The sequence below is a fragment of the Salmo salar genome, chromosome ssa09 (genome assembly GCF_905237065.1).
Source record: "Salmo salar chromosome ssa09, Ssal_v3.1, whole genome shotgun sequence".
NCBI classification, from domain to species: domain Eukaryota; kingdom Metazoa; phylum Chordata; class Actinopteri; order Salmoniformes; family Salmonidae; genus Salmo; species Salmo salar.
The window spans coordinates 125,430,517-125,449,965 of record NC_059450.1 but is presented as its reverse complement, the minus strand read 5'-3'; the positions used below and the strand labels follow the sequence as shown (position 1 = coordinate 125,449,965).

The following is a 19,449-nucleotide window of genomic DNA, read 5'->3' as shown; positions in this document are numbered from 1 at the left end:
TGTTGTATTACAGCCTGAATTCAAAATTGATTAAATTGTTTGTTTTTTTTCGTCCTCACCCAGCTACACACAATATCCCATAAGTCCAGACAAAATTGATTCACTGTTTAACGGATTTTCCCCCCAGAAAAGTGAGGTGGGCGAGCAAAAAAATATATATAAATAAATAAATAAAATCATTAGGTGGTAAAGGAATAACAGTAATTTACCACATTGTCCTGGGCTGCTATATGGACATGAACAATAGGAGAAATATTCAATTTCAGACTGATTTTCAGATGATTATTATAATACACAAATGAACATTATTCAGGATGTATAATAGAATGCAATATTCTATCATATTCAAAAATTATTAGAAAAATAAGTTATGTATGAATGTATTCAGTTCATTAATCTACTTAATTATATAGCCTAACAAATTAAAGAATGATTGACAATAAATAATTGTCAGCAAATTAAAATGTTGATGCATAATAATAAGTTCAGTACCTGAATGCATCTATATAGCCTAGGCGATAACCTCTCTAGGGTCGGCGGGACGAAATCGTCCCACCTACGTAACAGCCAGTGGAATCCTGTGGCGCGTTATTCAAATACCTTAGAAATGCTATTACTTCAATTTCTCAAACATATGACTATTTTACACCATTTTAAAGACAAGACTCTCGTTAATCTAACCACACTGTCCGATTTCAAAAAGGCTTTACACCGAAAGCAAAACATTAGATTATGTCAGCAGAGTACCCAGCCAGAAATAATCAGACACCCATTTTTCAAGCTAGCATATAATGTCACATAAACCCAAACCACAGCTAAATGCAGCACTAACCTTTGATGATCTTCATCAGATGACACACCTAGGACATTATGTTATACAATACATGCATGTTTTGTTCAATCAAGTTCATATTTATATCAAAAACCAGCTTTTTACATTAGCATGTGACGTTCAGAACTAGCATACCCCCGCAAACTTCCGGTGAATTTACTAAACATTTACTAAATTACTCACGATAAACGTTCACAAAAAGCATAACAATTATTTTAAGAATTATAGATACAGAACTCCTCTATGCACTCGATATGTCCGATTTTAAAATAGCTTTTCGGTGAAAGCACATTTTGCAATATTCTAAGTAGATAGCCCGGCATCACAGGGCTAGCTATTTAGACACCCAGCAAGTTTAGCACTCACCAAAGTCAGATTTACTATAAGAAAAATGTTATTACCTTTGGTGTTCTTCGTCAGAATGCACTCCCAGAACTTCTACTTCAATAACAAATGTTGGTTTGGTCCCAAATAATCCATAGTTATATCCAAATAGCGGCGTTTTGTTCGTGCGTTCAAGACACTATCCGAAAGGGTAAATAAGGGTTACGCGCATGACGCATTTCGTGACAAAAAATGTCTAAATATTCCATTACCGTACTTCGAAGCATGTCAACCACTGTTTAAAATCAATTTTTATGCCATTTTTCTCGTAAAAAAGCGATAATATTCCGACCGGGAATCTGTGTTTAGGTTCAAAGACGATAGAAAATAAAAACATGGGGTCGACTCGTGCACGCGCCTCAGCCCATTGTCCTCTGATAGAGCACTTGCCAAAAGTGCTAATGTGTTTCAGCCTGGGGCTGGAATTACATCATTCAGCTTTTTCCCGCCTTCTGAGAGCCTATGGGAGCCGTAGGAAGTGTCACGTTACAGCAAAGATCCTCAGTCTTCAATAAACAGAGTCAAGAAGCTCAAGTAATGGTCAGACAGGCCACTTCCTGTAAGGAATCTTCTCAGGTTTTTGCCTGCCATATGAGTTCTGTTATACTCACAGACACCATTCAAACAGTTTTAGAAACTTTAGGGTGTTTTCTATCCAAAGCCAATAATTATATGCATATTCTAGTTACTGGGCAGGAGTAGTAACCAGATTAAATCGGGTACGTTTTTTATCCGGCCGTTCAAATACTGCCCCCTATCCCCAACAGGTTAACAAAATATTCAATCAAATATGATTAGGCCTCTCGTAGACTAGGCCTTGTAAAAAGAGGGTCAATCAAGTTAGGTCTGCCAAATGAATGTAGCATTGAGAAAAAAATACATAAATCCAGCCATAGAGTGTAACCTTTAATCCCCAAAAAAGTGTGTTTATAACATGCACAATTAGAAGCATCAATATATATAGAGTAAACGTGACTAAATTCGAGCCCAGTAACTTTGCTCACCTCATCCTCATTCGATTGTCTCGTCTTGCTGCCACGGAAAGCCCCCATTTGCTAATCTGCACGAAGTGTGTGCGTGCCACTGGCGATGTACTTTGCTGGATATGCTAGCTGTTCTCGGCGGTGCATCATCACTTCAAACGCATTCCGTTGTGGTGTTATCGGTTGGCCTACTACTACCGGTAAAATGTAAGTTATGAATCGCAAATCACCATACTCAGCTGTATGGTGATTTGCGATTCATAACTTACATTTTACCGATTTCATCAATCATTTTGACTTCAATTTGGTTATCGAAAATACTATCAGTTTGCACTGCGTCTTTGCTGATGAATGCTCTAATCTCTGGCCAGTCAATTGGTTAAATTACATTGTTGTTTCGTCCATTAATCGCTTCTAATAGATCTGAAAATGATGGCATCACCATGAATTTAACTGACTGTTTGTTTATGAGGGACGTCCCACGTTTAACCTCGACACATAAATAGTAGGAATTTGCGCTGGCATGAAATTAAACAACTGCACATCACCTGCAGGTGCGAGCATGTGTATTTCACTGTCCAATCCGAGGCTCGTGATGATCTGAGCGCGTGATCATGATCTGAGCGCGTGATCTGAGGCTGTTTGGTCTCTTGGGCATCAACTTGGGAAGCCAGGCTGACTACACCACTCACATCGCGAGCGTTGCAAAATAAATTTAGAAATCTATATTATTCAATTATTGCACCCACATAGCTCAGTGTCAATGAGTGTTTGCGTTGCCAAGGGCTAAAATAGAAGTCAGTTATATTTGTGACGCAGATCGCGGTGCATGTCCTGCCTCTCCCATCTAATCATTGGTTTATAGAAGCAGATACCCATGTGCCATCTTCTCATTGGTTATACCCACGTGGGTGATTGAAAGACGAACTGTGTTGTCGGTCGTTGTGGTAGTACTATGAAAGTTTAGATGCCAATCACCATATACAGTGGGGGAAAAAAGTATTTGATCCCCAGCTGATTTTGTACATTTGCCCAGTTACAATGAAATGATCAGTCTATAATTTTAATGGTAGGTTTATATGAACAGTGAGAGACAGAATAACAACCAAAAAATCCAGAAAAACGCATGTCAAAAATGTTATAAAATGATTTCCATTTAAATGAGGGAAATAAGTATTTGACCCCTCTGCAAAACATGACTTAGTACTTGGTGGCAAAACCCTTGTTGGCAATCACAGAGGTCAGACATTTCTTGTAGTTGGCCACCAGGTTTGCACACATCTCAGGAGGGATTTTGTCCCACTCCTCTTTGCAGATCTTCTCCAAGTCATTAAGGTTTCGAGGCTGACGTTTGGCAACTCAAACCTTCAGCTCCCTCCACAGATTTTCTATGGGATTAAGGTCTGGAGACTGGCTAGGCCACTCCAGGACCTTAATGTGCTTCTTCTTGAGCTACTCCTTTGTTGCCTTGGTCGTGTGTTTTGGGTCATTGTCATGCTGGAATACCCATCAACGACCCATTTTCAATGCCCTGGCTGAGGGAAGGAGGTTCTCACCCAAGATTTGACAGTACATGGCCCCGTCAAATGGTGCGGTGAAGTTGTCCTGTCCCCTTAGCAGAAAAATACCCCCAAAGCATAATGTTTCCACCTCCATGTTTGATGGTGGAGATGGTGTTCTTGGGGTCATAGGCAGCATTCGTCCTCCTCCAAACACGGCGAGTTGAGTTGATGCCAAAGAGCTCCATTTTGGTCTCATCTAACAACAACACTTTCACCAGTTGTCCTCTGAATCATTCAGATGTTCATTAGCAAACTTCAGATGGGCATGTATATGTATTCTTGAGCAGGGGGACCTTGCGGGCGCTACAGGATTTCAGTCCTTCACAGCGTAGTGTGTTACCAATTGTTTTCTTGGTGACAATGGTCCCAGCTGCCTTGAGATCATTGACAAGATCCTCCTGTGTAGTTCTGGGCTGATTCCTCACCGTTCTCATGATCATTGCAACCCCACGAGGTGAGATCTTGCATGGAGCCCCAGGCCAAGGTAGATTGACAGTTCTTTTGTGTTTCTTCCATTTGCGAATAATCGCACCAACTGTTGTCACCTTCTCACCAAGCTGCTTGGCGATGGTCTTGTAGCCCATTCCAGCCTTGTGTAGGTCTACAATCTTTTCCCTGACATCCTTGGAGAGCTCTTTGGTCTTTGCCATGGTGGAGAGTTTGGAATCTGATTGATTGATTGCTTCTGTGGACATGTGTCTTTTTTACAGGTAACAAGCTGCGGTTAGGAGCACTCCCTTTAAGAGTGTGCTCCTAATCTCAGCTCGTTACCTGTATAAAAGACACCTGGGAGCCAGAAATAGTTCTGATTGAGAGGGGGTCAAATGCTTATTTCCCTCATTAAAATGCAAATCAATTTATAACATTTTTGGCATGCGTTTTTCTGGATATTTTTGTTATTCTGTCTCTCACTGTTCAAATAAACGTACCATTAAAATTATAGACTGATCCTTTCTTTATCAGTGGGCAAACGTACAAAATCAGCAGGGGATCAAATACTTTTTTCCCCCACTGTAAGTTCAAAGAAGAAAAATCCTGGAAGAAGGAGAGATGACTAAAATTCGGTTGACCGTTTTATGTGTGGATTAATTGTCAGAGTAGAGAACCTTGTGCATTTCAGGTAAAATAACATCTCAATGTTTATATCCCAGGACAAATTAGCTAGCAACAGCAAGCTAGCCAAATAGGACAAATTAGCTAGCAAGTGCAAGCTAGCTGGCTAAATTGCCATAAATGTTTAATGCTTTTCGACCTGTCCCCAAATTAATGTAATTGGTTCAGACTTTGTTTTGATATTTTAACCTGCGTGTCGTGATCGCGTTTGGTGTGGGGGGACAAAATAAATGTATGCACGATGGCGTGCGCGCACAGCCGGTTTGAGTTCCATGTCATCAAGGGAGAGCGGACAGTGCATTATAAACAAAGAGCCGCATATATTGGCCAAAATAAAAAGTAACACGGAATCCAAACTGGCTGTGCATTTTAGAACTGACTTCTATTTTAGCCCTTGGCAACGCAGACGCTTGTTGGCGTGTGCGAGCAGTGTGGGTGCAATAATTGAATAATATAGATTTCTTAATTTATTTTGCAACTATCGCGCACTCGATGTGAGCGGTGTAGTCAGCCTGTAATTCAACTTTGTCTGGCCTAATGAGTAAAAAAAAAAGCTAATTGATTGAAAATGTATTCACACCTCTGATTCAATACATGTTAGAATCACCTTTGGCTGCGATTACAGCTGTGAGTCTTTCTGGATAGGTTCTAAGAGCTTTGCACACCTGGATAGTACAATATTTTCCCATTTCTTTTTTTTTATTCTTAAAGTTGGTTGTTGATCACTGCTAAACAGCCATTTTCAAGTATTGCCATATATTTTCAAGCCAATTTAGGTAAAAAACTTTAACTAGGCCACTCATGAACATTGTTTTGTCTTGGTAAGCAACTCCAGTGTATATTTTGCCATGTGTTTTAGGTTATTGTCCTGCTGAAAGGTGAATTTGTCTCCCAGTGTCTTTTGGAAAGCAGACTGAAGCAGGTTTTCCTCTAGGATTTTGCCTGTGCTTAACTCTATTGTTTATTGTTATCCTAAAATAACTCCCTAGTCCTTGCCGATGACTAGCATACTCATAACATGATGCAGTCACCACCATGCTTAAAAATATGAAGAGTGTTACTCAGTGTTGTGTTGAATTTTCCCCAAACAACACTTTGTATTCAGGGTATAAAGTTAATTTCTTTGCCACATTTTTTGCAGTTTTACTTTAGTACCTTGTTGCAAACAGGATACATGTTTTGCATATTCTGTACATGCTTCCTTCTTTTCACTCTGTCAATTAGGTTAGTATTGTGGAGTAACAACAATGTTGTTGATCCATCCTCAGTTTTCTCCTATTACAGCCATTAAACTCTGTAACTGTTTAAAAGTCACCATTGGCCTCATGGTGAAATCCCTGAGCGGTTTCCTTCCTCTCCGGCAACTGTTAGGAAGGATACCTGTATATTTGTGATGACTGTGTGTATTACTACACCATCCAAAGTGTAATTAATAACTTCACCATGCTCAAAGGGATATTCAATGTCTGCTTTTTTAAGTATATTTTTAATAGGTGCCCTTCTTTGCAAGGCATTGGAAAACCTCCCTGGTCTTTGTGGTTGAATATTTGTTTACAATTCACTGCTCGACCTGAGGGACCTTACAGATGTTTGTATGCGTGAGGTACAGAGATGAGGTAGTCATTCAAAAATCATGTTAAACACTATTATTGCACACAGAGTGAGTCCATGCAACTCATTGTGACTTGTTAAACACATTTTTACTCCTGAACTTATTTTGGCTTGCCATAACAAAGGGGTTGAATACTTATTGGGTAAAGACATTTCAGCTTTAAATGTTTTATTAATTTGCACATAATTCCACTTTGACATTATGGGGTATTGTGTGTAGGCCAGTGACACACAATATCAATTTAATCCATTTTAAATTCAGGCTGTATCACAACAAAATGTGGAAAAAGTCAAGGGGTGTGAATACTTCCTGAATGCACTGTATGGAAGAAGGAGCGTCACCACTTTTAATAGCCACCCCTCCTCCTTCCTCCCCCCATTTCTGGTAAGGGTTTGGTCTTTCGTGGCCGTTTGGTGTGGTTTTTCCCGGAGTGGGAGGAGTGTTGTGGGGAAGCCCTGTCAGCCAGGTATGGAGGATTAGCCCCTTGTGGATACTTTCATGGCACTGATTGTTGGTAACAGACACGCACACGCACACACATAGACACACACATGCTGATAGGCCTGTACACAAACAACCATACTGTACACAGTCACACAAACATGGGCAGCCCAGCAGTGTGACTAAATCCCAAGCCAGGCTCTAACAGTGAGCCAACACCACAATCTCTCCTCTGATTGGAGGAAACTGGCCCATCTCTCTCTGACTCTCTGACCAGCATTTAGTGGCTTTAGAAAAGGATGATTTTGTTGTTGTCTTCACAGTTTTATGGCCAATGTTGTTTGTCTTAATGAAGGATTCAGATGAGATGACAGGATGCATGAGGATGTTGTTCTGGGCTTTGCTTTCAACGATACTGTTGAGTGGCGTAGTTTGAGTGTGACTGTAAGAGTGAATGGGAGTGACATTATGTCTGTGTGCGTGTGTGCCTGCATGTTTGTCTAAGTACGTCTGCGTGTCCTGAATGAGTATGATATCAGAATCACACACACGGAAGTCAGATTACAGGGTGTGTGTGAGTGTGTGTGCCCTGCAGAGTGACACTAACAAGGCCTGTGTTGTGAGGATGAGCAGACTGGTAATGGGAAGAGTGTCCCTGTAGAGACGCCAGTGTAATGGACCTCCCATCCCTCTAATAACACACAGCCCTCCTCTCTCTCAGTGCCCCGTCCCTTTAATGACCCAGGCGAGCAGGGCTAAGCTAGCCCCCCGTGCAGGGCCTTGTGGTCAGGGCTGGGCCACGCGCTACGCCCCGGTGCCACCACCAGCCTGTCAGGCTGAGCAGCAGTTCCACCCCCTGACAAATAGCCCCATACCCCGGCTCCCTGTCCCCTGACACTCATGCCTGCTCCCTATCATGTGTGGATGTGTGTGTTTGTTTGTGCGTGCGTGTGTGTATGCGTGCGTATGTGGTGTATGCGTTTATTTATGCTAAGACAATGTGTGCATGGCAAATTTCATTTCCTATTTGCTTAATGTCTGTCTCTGTTTCTATAGGACTAGTTGCTGTGGGCGTGTCTCGCTGGCATGGCAATGGCCAATAGGGAGATGACGACAGTGGAGGTGGCCTACGCTGCCATTGGAGAGGTAAGACCCTCCATCAATCTCTCTTTCTCTCTTTCTCTCTTTCTCTCTCTCTCTCTTTCTCTCTCTCTCCAGGTGGATAAGGTGCAGTATATTAACTCTATCAAGGATCTGCCATCTAAGGAATCTTTAGTGGCCCACATGTTACTGTCCACTCGGCTACAGGCTGGCCTGGTCTACCAAGCCATACAGGTCCACATCAACCTCTACAACGGGACAGGTGTGGGGGTGTGTGTCTGTCTCTAAATGTCTGTCTGCCTGTGAATCTTAATATTTCTGTCTCTATGACATGTCTTTCTGTTTGTCTGTCTGTGTATACTTACATATGCATCTGTGATTGGGACTGAAAGCTTCATGTGTCCTCAGGGTGTTGGAGCTGGCAGTAAAACATAAGACCCATGTGGACACAGTGCTGGCCTACAGACTCCAAGTTCTTGCAGGACTTTAGAGACCAACAAGAGGTTCATGCAGTACGTTGACAGGGTAGGATATGTCATTGCTTTTGACTGTCATATAGTGAACACTAACCAGCTATAGTAGTAAAGACTTCTTCTCTTCGAAACTAGACAGTATTTTGTTACAAGAGGCAATGTGCCCTTTCTATCACACTATGTCCCATTAGACTGACGCACTTCTCTAATCTTTCTCTCTCTCTTTTTCTCTTCTCTTTCTCTTTCTCCCCACCCCATCAGGTAGAGATGAACTGGGAAAAGATCCAGGCGAAGGTTAAGGAGAGAGAGAAGGCTGCCATCACCTCTGTCAGGAGCAGCTTGGCCTCTTGATGCTGACCCTTGACCCCACACCTCTGACCTCATCCAGGGACCAAATGTACATCATATTTTCAAGTGGTCATTTATCAAACATGGTTAGTGTTATTTTTGTGTTTGTGTTTTTTATAAAATTATATACACTGCTCAAAAAAATAAAGGGAACACTTAAACAACACAATGTAACTCCAAGTCAATCACACTTCTGTGAAATCAAACTGTCCACTTAGGAAGCAACACTGATTGACAATAAATTGAACATGCTGTTGTGCAAATGGAATAGACAACAGGTGTAAATTATAGGCAATTAGCAAGTCACCCCCAATAAAGGAGTGGTTCTGCAGGTGGGGACCACAGACCACTTCTCAGTTCCTATGCTTCCTGGCTGATGTTTTGGTCACTTTTGAATGCTGGCAGTGCTTTCACTCTAGTGGTAGCATGAGACGGAGTCTACAACCCACACAAGTGGCTCAGGTAGTGCAGCTCATCCAGGATGGTACTTCAATGCGAGCTGTGGCAAGAAGGTTTGCTGTGTCTGTCAGCGTAGTGTCCAGAGCATGGAGGCGCTACCAGGAGACAGGCCAGTACATCAGGAGACGTGGAGGAGGCCGTAGGAAGGCAAAAACCCAGCAGCAGGACCGCTACCTCCGCCTTTGTGCAAGGAGGAGCAGGAGAAGCACTGCCAGAGCCCTGCAAAATGACCTCCAGCAGGCCAGAAATATGCATGTGTCTGCTCAAACGGTCAGAAACAGACTCCATGAGGGTGGTATGAGGGCCTGACGTCCACAGGTGGGGGTTGTGCTTACAGCCCAACACCGTGCAGGACGTTTGGCATTTGCCAGAGAACACCAAGATTGGCAAATTCGCCACTGGCGCCCTGTGCTCTTCACAGATGAAAGCAGGTTCACACTGAGCACGTGACAGACGTGACAGAGTCTGGAGACGCCGTGGAGAACGTTCTGCTGCCTGCAACATCCTCCAGCATGACCGGCTTGGCGGTGGGTCAGTCATGGTGTGGGGTGGCATTTCTTTGGGGGGCCGCACAGCCCTCCATGTGCTCGCCAGAGGTAGCCTGACTGCCATTAGGTACCGAGATGAGATCCTCAGACCCCTTGTGAGACCATATGCTGGTGCGGTTGTCCCTGGGTTCCTCCTAATGCAAGACAATGCTAGACCTCATGTGGCTGGAGTGTGTCAGCAGTTCCTGCAAGAGGAAGGCATTGATGCTATGGACTGGCCCGCCCGTTCTCCAGACCTGAATCCAATTGAGCACATCTGGGACATCATGTCTCGCTCCATCCACCAATGCCACGTTGCACCACAGACTGTCCAGGAGTTGGTGGATGCTTTAGTCCAGGTCTGGGAGGAGATCCCTCAGGAGACCATCCGCCACCTCATCAGGAGCATGCCCAGGCATTGTAGGGAGGTCATACAGGCACGTGGAGGCCACACACACTACTGAGCCTCATTTTGACTTGTTTTAAGGACATTATATCAAAGTTGGATCAGCCTGTAGTGTGGTTTTCCACTTTAATTTTGATTGTGACTCCAAATCCAGACCTCCATGGGTTGATAAATTGGATTTCCATTGATTATTCTTGTGTGATTTTGTTGTCAGCGCATTCAACTATGTAAACAAAAAAGTATTTAATAAGATTATTTCATTCATTCAGATCTAGGATGTGTTATTTTAGTGTTCCCTTTATTTTTTTGAGCAGTATATATTTTTACAATTAACTTAAATGCCTTAATCTCTGAGAATGTACATATGTAGACGTTTAATAAATACATATTTATCAGATCGATCAACTCTGCTGACTTATTTTTATCTCCTCAACTGCTATTTCAATTCAATGCAGTCAGCCCCAGCCCAGTCCGTTTTAACTAGTAATCATAGGCCACCCGAGGGACGGAGTGGTCTAAGGCACTGCATCGCAGTGCTAGAGGCGTGACTACAGATCCGGGGTCGATCCCAGGCTGTGTTGCAGCCGGCTGCGACTGGAAGACCCATGAGGCGGTGCACAATTGGCCCAGCGTCGTCCGGGTTAGGGGAGGGTTTGGCCGACCGGGATGTCCTTGTCTCATCACGCTCTAGCTACTCCTTGTGGCGGGCCGGGCGCATGCACGGTGACTTCAGTTGTAGTGTTTCCTCCGACACATTGGTGGGGCTGGCTTCCAGGTTAAGCGAGCAGTGTGTCAAGAAGCAGTGTGTCTTGGCCGGGTCGTGTTTCGGAGGATGCATGGCTCTTGATCTTCGCCTCTCCCGAGTCCGTACGGGAGTTACAGCGATGAGACAAGACTGTTACTACTACCAATTGGATATCACGAAAAAGGGGTAAAGAAAACGTTAAAAAATTGTAATCATAGATATTTGTGTTTATATTAAGTATTAAGGCTTTTACGCGTATTCTCTGTGGTGGTGGGAAACAGCTTCCTCCCCTGACAGAGGTCCAGCCCATAATTTGCCATTACACCCTATCGATCTCCACTCCCAACACACACACTCAAACACAGCCCCAGCATGGAAGCCAGGAGCAGCAGGATGGATCCCTGTCATTCTGGTCTGGCCACCGGCGCTCCTGGGTTCCTGATGGATACAGGATGATGGCTAACGGGCGCAGTAGAGGAGCAGTCTAGGGCTGCTTGTCATACACTATTACAGAGCAAGACTGAATCATTAAGTTCAGCCTCTCTCACACCCCCTTCTTTTCATGTCCTCTCTTTTTCTCTCTGTTTTTGTATCCTATCGATCCCTGTTCACTCAGGTATTGTCCTAAGTGCAGGCTAGAATGAACTACCTCCATCTTTCCCCAGCTAACTGCAGTCAGGCCGTTCTTGTCTAGAGTAAAGTTAGAGAGAGGGGGACGGGTAGCTATGATGCCAGTGGTAGTGTGGAAGCTCTCCAGTCATCTCTGACCCAAGAGGAGCAGCACTCTGTATCAGCCAGGAGTCAGGTTTTACGTCTTACCACCGGAATACACACATCTCAAAGCACGTGTTCCCTGAACTCTTACACAAGTATGTTCAAACACACAGCACACAGATAACACTCAGACACACAAACTGAATTGAATACGCTTTATCCAAACCATGCTGCTACTACCAAAGCTCAGACCCTGACGGGGCATAATGTAGGATTTATGAGGAGCTTAATGCACATTGATCTGGCCTTGGTTTCTTTGCTGTTTTTCCCACTAATGCATTGAATAACTGCTCCATTGGCATAATCAGTTGTTAGATACACAGAATTACCGTATATTGTCTATTTTTCTCACACTCGGGTTGGGCTGTTACACACCCCATAAAAATGGCCTGGGTTTCCAAAGCATCTCAATACTTATGAGTTGTCTTGTCATGATTGTAGACACAACTACACAATACTTTTACCTTAAGCAATGTACTCTAACCAACACTCCAGGGGCGCTGGTGACACTATTTAAAAAATATATTTAAACCTTATTTTACCAGGTAAGTTGACTGAGAACACATTCTCATTGACAGCAACGACCTTGGGAATAGTTACAGGGGAGAGGGATGAGTGAGTCAATTGTAAGCTGGGAATGATTAGGTGACTGTGATGGTATGGGGGCCAGCTTGGGAGTTAAGCCAAGACACCTGGGTTAACACTCCTACAATAAGTGCCATGAGATCTTTAGGTATCACAGAGAGTCAGAACACACGTTCAACATCTCATCCATAAGACAGCACCCTACACAGGGCAATCATTGCCCTGGGGCTTTGGGATATTATTTTTTTAGACAATAAGAAAGGGTGCCTCCTACTGGCTCTCCAACACCACTTCCAGCAGCATCTAGTCTCCCATCCAGGGACCAACCCTGCTTAGCTTCAGAAGTACGCCAGCAGTGGGATGAAGAGTGGTATGCTGGTGGCAGCAAGTCATGTCAGCAGTCTGTCTCATTATTGAATTCAGATCTCCTTCGAGTGACTCCTCAAAGCGCAGAATAGCAGAGTTTTACTCCATCTGATGAAATATTAATGCTGGGGATTATAGAGGATTGGAGCGTGCCCTAGGCCCCTGAACTCACAGCCTGAGTGCAGAGGACTTGTAGAGGCTGTCTCCACTGCAGAGTGGGAGAGCCTCAGAGCCGAAGATGCAAAAATGTGATCTCTACTGTTAAATCACAAATTCCAGTAATACCATATCTGTATTCTGTCACTAAAACGTACTGTGATGTGTAATGTGTCTGCATCTTGTCTCATTCCCTCCATTCATCCATCAGTGGATTTAATGCTTTTTTGTGTAAACTCCTCTTATCCACCAATTTCCTCTGTGGAGGAAATCCATCAGTGTCCAACACAACAGGCCGGCCCTGGCTGGACGGTATAGGATTACCCTCCAGTCAGACAGACTAGCTTTCCCATTATCGTGATCCATAACGGCCATGGTCAGAATCCCTATTGAAGATGATGGTATCATTGAGACTAGGAAGCCTGGCTAAAGCACATACAGTATTTATCTGACATCACTCCTATAACCCAAACTCCTAATGAGTATCCTTTAGTTTCTCATTGCTTATCCACTCTTATGCACTTCAGATAAACCAGTTCTTGGAGAGTTGGTGCATCTCAACAGTCCACTGTTCCACAGAAAGATTGATGACTTTTCTTTCCCAGCCTACTGTGGAGAGGATGTGGCTGTATCCTAGGCTGTGCACAGAGGAGTAGTTTGTAAATGTAGAAATCTATTGCCCAATTCCAAATAGAACCCTACTCCCTGTGTCATTTTCTGTGTAGATCTGAGAAGAGTGGATAGGTAAGGTTGAAAAAGTATGGCCAAAAATGCCACCTAGTCTATCATAAGCTTAGCTGGACACAGCTACAGTTGAAGTCGGAAGTTTACATACACCTTAGCCAAATACGTGTAAACTCAGTTTTTCACAATTCTTGACATTTAATCTTAGTAAAAATTCCCTGTCTTAGGTCAGTTAGGATCACCACTTTATTTTAAGAACGTGAAATGTCAGAATAATAGTAGAGATAATGATTTATTTCAGCTTTTATTTCTTTCATCACATTCTCAGTGGGTCAGAAGTTTACATACACTCAAGTATTTGGTAGCATTACCTTGACATTTTTTTACTTGGGTCAAACGTTTTAGGTAGCCTTCCACAAGCTTCTCACAATAAGTTGGGTGAATTTTGGCCCATTCCTCCTGACAGAGCTGGTGTAACTGAGTCAGGTTTTTTCGGCCTCCTTGCGCACACATGCTTTTTCAGTTCTCCCCACAAATTTTCTATAGGATTTAGGTCATGGCTTTGTGATGGCCACTCCAATACCTTGACTTTGTTGTCCTTAAGTCATTTTGCCACAACATTGGAAGTATGCTTGGGGTCATTGTCCATTTGGAAGACCCATTTGCGACCAAGCTTTAACTTCCTGACTGATGTCTTGAGATGTTGCTTCAATATAGCCACAATTGTCCTGCCTCATGATGCCATCTATTTTGTGAAGTGCACCAGTCCTTCCTGCAGCAAAGCACCCCCACAATCTGATGCTGCCACCCCCGTGCTTCACGGTTGGAATGGTGTTCTTCGGCTTGCAAGCCTCCCCCTTTTTCCTCCAAACATAACGATGGTCATTATGGCCAAACAGTTCTATTTTTGTTTCATCAGACCAGAGGACATGATCTTTGTATGATCTTTGTCCCCATGTGTCCCCGAAGTATGATCTTTGTCCCCATGTGCAATTGCAAACCGTAGTCTAGCTTTTTTATGGCGGTTTTGGAGCAGTGGCTTCTTCCTTGCTGAGCGGCCTTTCAGGTTATGTTGATATAGGATTCGTTTTACTTTGGATATAGATACTTTTGTACCTGTTTCCTCCAACATCTTCACAAGGTCCTTTGCTGTTGTTCTGGGATTGATTTGCACTATTCGCACCAAAGTACGTTCCTCTCTAGGAGACAACGCATCTCCTTCCTGAGCGTTATGATGGCTGCGTGGTCCCATGGTGTTTATACTTGCTTACTATTGTTTGTACAGATGAACGTAGTACCTTCAGGCGTTTGGAAATTGCTCCCAAGGATGAACCAGACTTGTGGAGGTCTACAATTTTTTTTCTGAGGTCTTGGCTGATTTCTTTAGATTTTCCCATGATGTTAAGCAAAGAGGCACTGAGTTTGAAGATTGGCCTTGAAATACATCCACAGGTACACCTCCAATTGACAACAATTATGTAAATTAGCCTATCAGAAGCTTCTAAAGCCATGACATCATTTTATGGAATTTTCCAAGCTGTTTAAAGGCACAGTCAACTTAGTGTATGTCAACTTCTGACACACTGGAATTGTGATACAGTGAATTATAAGTGAAATCTGTCTGTAAACAATTGTTGGAAAAATGACTTGTGTCATGCACAAAGTAGATGTCCTAACCGACTTACCAAAACTATAGTTTGTTAACAAGAAATTTGTGGAGTGGTTGAAAAACGAGTTTTAATGACTCCAACCTAAGTGTATGTCAACTTCCGACTTCAACTGTATATTATTTCTGGTTCCTGGGCTACAAATCGATTTAGAATTGAGCATTAAGATATTGAAATGTACCTGCCTGCTAACTGGTCTGCTGTCTGCCAGCAACACAGACAGACAGACAGACAGACAGACAGACAGACAGACAGACAGACAGACAGACAGACAGACAGACAGACAGACACAGACAGACAGACAGACAGATCAATAAACAGACAAGGGTGTAATCTCTGTTCACTGATCTCTCCTGTATACCAGCTATCTCAGTCTGCAGCTTCAGCTTTATGTCTGCCAGCTTAGCTCTTTATTTACTGCTGTCTATTCTATACTTCTGTCTTTATGACTGTCTGTATTGTCTATCAGTCATCTTCCTGCCTTTTTCCATGCAAGGCATGTCTGTAATCAAGTGCTCTAATGCTGATGATGGTGAATGTTTTGTCATTCAACTATGGTCACTACATCAAAGATAAACTATCAGAGGTGGTCTGCTCACTCACATGGTAACTAGACCTTGGATCAGTATTTAGGATCATCATCATCTCTCATTGAGGAGGGAGGGAGGAGATAATGTGTTCGTGATGCAGTATGTGTGAGCTGAGCTCTCTGATACATTGGATAAAAGAACTTTCTGATGTAACAAAATGTCAGGCATAGCTTATGTAGATGTGTTGGAGAGAGTATTTGTATTCATTTCATGGTGTGACTATTCTATTCATTTTGAATCCCCACTAGGCTACTGAAAACTGCACAGCACTAGGTGATTCTCATAGACCCAGCCTGTGACTGGGAGAGTTGTGATATGAAGAAAAAAACAAAAACATTTCCAATTCTCGCATGCATATTAATACACAGTTGTACATGTGTGAAAAACGACAAATACTATTATATGACATGATTTCTAGGATATAGATATAAGAATGAATAGACGTATTTCAGGCCCAGCAGACTCAAAAACTCATTCTCAGCCTGTTCATCTCATCTCATAAAATAAAAATATGGAGAAAGCCAACTGTCTCACGGTGCCTTTGTAAATTGAACCGTTAAGCAAAACTTAATGTGATTGTACCGGCGCCAAATTAGCTGCCTGTCAATACACAAAAGAGGGCCAATTATAGCAACCATATCTCTTTTATTGTCTCCTTTTCTCATACCAAGTCTTAATTTGCTTACAAAAGGGGAATCATCCGCCCAATCATATAAAACTCACGTCATTGACCAAATTGCCAGTTCATATTATTTTCAACATTCATTGCAACAGATTGTAATTGCACTTAAGTTATTATATATAAAGCCTGTAAGTCTCTCCTTTAGTTCATAATAAAATAACAATTCTTAAATTGGATAGTCCATCACATTTAGTCAGACAGAATTCCGTGACGCGCGTGTGTTGTGTCCTGAAGTATCCTGTCCCTCTTCTCTGGGTATCGGTCCTCCCCTCGTCCCTCGGTCCGCAGCAGGTTCCTCCGACCGGACCAGTAAGTTATCATCCGACTGGTCTCTGTGCACCTCCTGCATGGTCTCTTCGTAGGTCGGCAGGTACTTCACCTCGTCATATGCGGGTAGCAGCACTGGCGAGGTGAAGTCCCCAAAACTGTATTCGGGGTACCGGTCCAGTAGGGAGTCCTGGGACGCGGTGGCGTGTCCGTGGAAGAGAGAGGGCTCCTCGGGGTGCTCGGGGTGTCGGCGCGGCCGTGGGCAGATGATGCGCTGGATGAAGTAGCCCATTGCGAAGAGGAGCAGCAGGATCAGGATGCCCGATAGTTTGCGCGTCACCCAGCCCACGTTGTCGAAGAATATATGCAGCGGGAGCTTGCAGCAGCGCACCGTGGAACTCGCGCTACCGTTGCCGGTAATGGTAGGGGGGCAGCACTGCTGGCCCTCAACGCACTGGACGTCCCCACAGCGGCGGAGCGCGTGGCAGGAGGAAATCACGACCGCGGACAGAAAGGTGATGCTGTATATGAACGTTCTGCTGCCGGTGGATAGATTAAACATTATGTCCATTTACTAGTCGGTTCGTCCGGTTAGGATAGACTTGTGCGTCCGTGCCTGCCTGCCGTCTGGTTCCTCTTTTGGTGAGTTAGAGTCCACAGCAGTTTTAGCTACTATGTCTGCTGCCTGTTTGTTCCAATCCTCTTCCTTCATTCGCTCTCCGGAGACAGCTACTGTAGAATAATATAGCCACCAGCTCCTCCGGTTCTGCGAGTGAGACGAGTAGCCTCTTCTACAGGGTGTGAGTGCGCGGGACAAGACCCCCAGTAAGCAAAATGACGTATTTTCCAGACGTTGAAGTCAGGTGCATTCTAGGTGCCGAGTGAAAGGTGAAAATACGTATTTTCCGGTTGTCGAAAATGTGTATTTTCTAGACGTTAAATAAGTATTTTGGGTTTGTTGAAATCCAGTGCATTTTAAGTGCTGAAACAAAAGTGAAAATACGTATTTTTGTTATTTTCCAGATGTAAAAAAAATATGTATGTTCCAGATGTTGAAAATACAACATTAGCAGCAGTAAATTCGATGGACAAATTTCAACTGCACATACAGTGCATTCGGGAAGTTTCCAGACCCCTGACTTTTTACACATTTTGTTGTACAGCCTTATTCTAAAATGTATTACATTTCTAAAATGTATTAAATTGATTTCCCCCTTATTAATCTACACACAATACCCCATAATGAAAACGCGAAAACAGGTTTGTAGACATTTTTGCAAAATGTATTAAAAATAAAAAACAAATACCTTATTTACATAAGAATTCAGATCCTTTGCTATGAGATTCGAAATTGAGCCCAGGTGCATCCTGTTTCCATTGATCATCCTTGAGATGTTTCTACAATTTGATTGGAGTCCACCTGTGGTAAATTCAATTGATTGGACATGATTTGGAAAGGCATACACCTGTCTATATAAGGTCCCGCTGTTGACAGTGCATGTCAGAGCAAAAAACAAGCCATGAGGTCGAAGGAATTGTCTGTAGAGCTCTGAGACAGGATTGTGTCGAGGCACAGGTCTGTGGAAGGGTACCAAAAAATGTCTGCAACATTGAAGGTCCCCAAGAACACAGTGGCCTCCCTCATTCTTAAATGGAAGAAGTTTGTAAAAACCAAGTCTCTTCCTAGAGCTGGCTGCCCGGCCAAACTGAGCAATAAGGAGAGAAGGGCCTTGCTCAGGGAGGTGACCAAGAACCCGATGGTCACTCTGACAGAGCTCCAGAGTTCCTCTGTGGAGATGGGAGAACATCACAGAAGGACAACAATCTCTGCAGCACTACACCAATCAAGCCTTTATGGTAGAGTGGCCAGACGGAAGCCACTCCTCAGTAAAAGGCACATGACAGCCTGCTTGTAGTTTGCCAAAAGGCACCCAAAGGACTCTCAGACCATGAGAATCAAGATTCTCCGGTCTGATGAAACCAAGATTGAACTTTTTGGCCTGAATGCCAAGCGTCACGTCTGGTAGAAACCTGGCACCATCCCTACAGTGAACTAGTCATAGATGTCTAGGCTATGTTTCACAAGTTTGAACATCACAGTACAGTACGGCACAGTTCACTACAGTAGAGCACAGTACAGTATGGTATGGTACAGGATTGTAGAGCTTTATTCAGTAGACTACAGTAGAGTACAGTATGGTACAGAATCGTTTACAGTAGTGTACAGTACCGTATGGTTTAATTCATTAGAGTATAGTACAGTAGAGTTTAATTCAGTAGAGTACATTAGAGTAAAGTAGGATACAATAGAGTACACTATACTTTACTATTATTTACTTCACTGTACTCTATATTCTACTGTATTGTACTGTACTGTACTGTACTGTACTGTACTATACTATGTAATGTAGGCCTACTGTACTCTGCTGTGCTCTACTGTTCTGCATTGTGCTGTACTGTTCTGTCCAAACTTGTGAAACATAGATGTCTATGATTGGCTCAGATTTGGACCGGACCAAATCTGAACCAATTATAGACATCTATGTTTGGGCCAAATATAGGCCGGTCCAGACCGGACGACTGTGGACATTGAAATCAAGGCCGGTCCAGACCGGACAAAATCTGAATCAAGCATAGATGTGTGGGGTAAGATTAGCTCAATCATTGCAGGTTCTGTAGAGCAAGAGTGTGT

General features: G+C 43.3%; 1 protein-coding gene and 1 long non-coding RNA gene across 2 annotated transcripts in view; one reads left to right on the top strand and one right to left on the bottom strand.

Annotated features, from left to right (window-relative positions):
• Positions 1 to 19,449, top strand: part of LOC106612912 (uncharacterized) — a 30,521-nt gene that overhangs the window by 7,642 nt on the left and 3,430 nt on the right. The window contains exons 2-4 of the long non-coding RNA XR_001330392.2: positions 7,984 to 8,073; positions 8,437 to 8,553; positions 8,763 to 8,935. This is a non-coding gene — a long non-coding RNA (uncharacterized lncRNA). The remainder of the gene's footprint in view (positions 1 to 7,983; positions 8,074 to 8,436; positions 8,554 to 8,762; positions 8,936 to 19,449) is intronic.
• c15h3orf80 (chromosome 15 C3orf80 homolog) lies at positions 15,985 to 17,702 on the bottom strand. The gene has a single exon (XM_014214570.2). It carries the CDS (start codon positions 17,326 to 17,328, stop codon positions 16,684 to 16,686), a length of 645 nt encoding a protein of 214 aa, XP_014070045.1. The 5' UTR covers positions 17,329 to 17,702; the 3' UTR covers positions 15,985 to 16,683.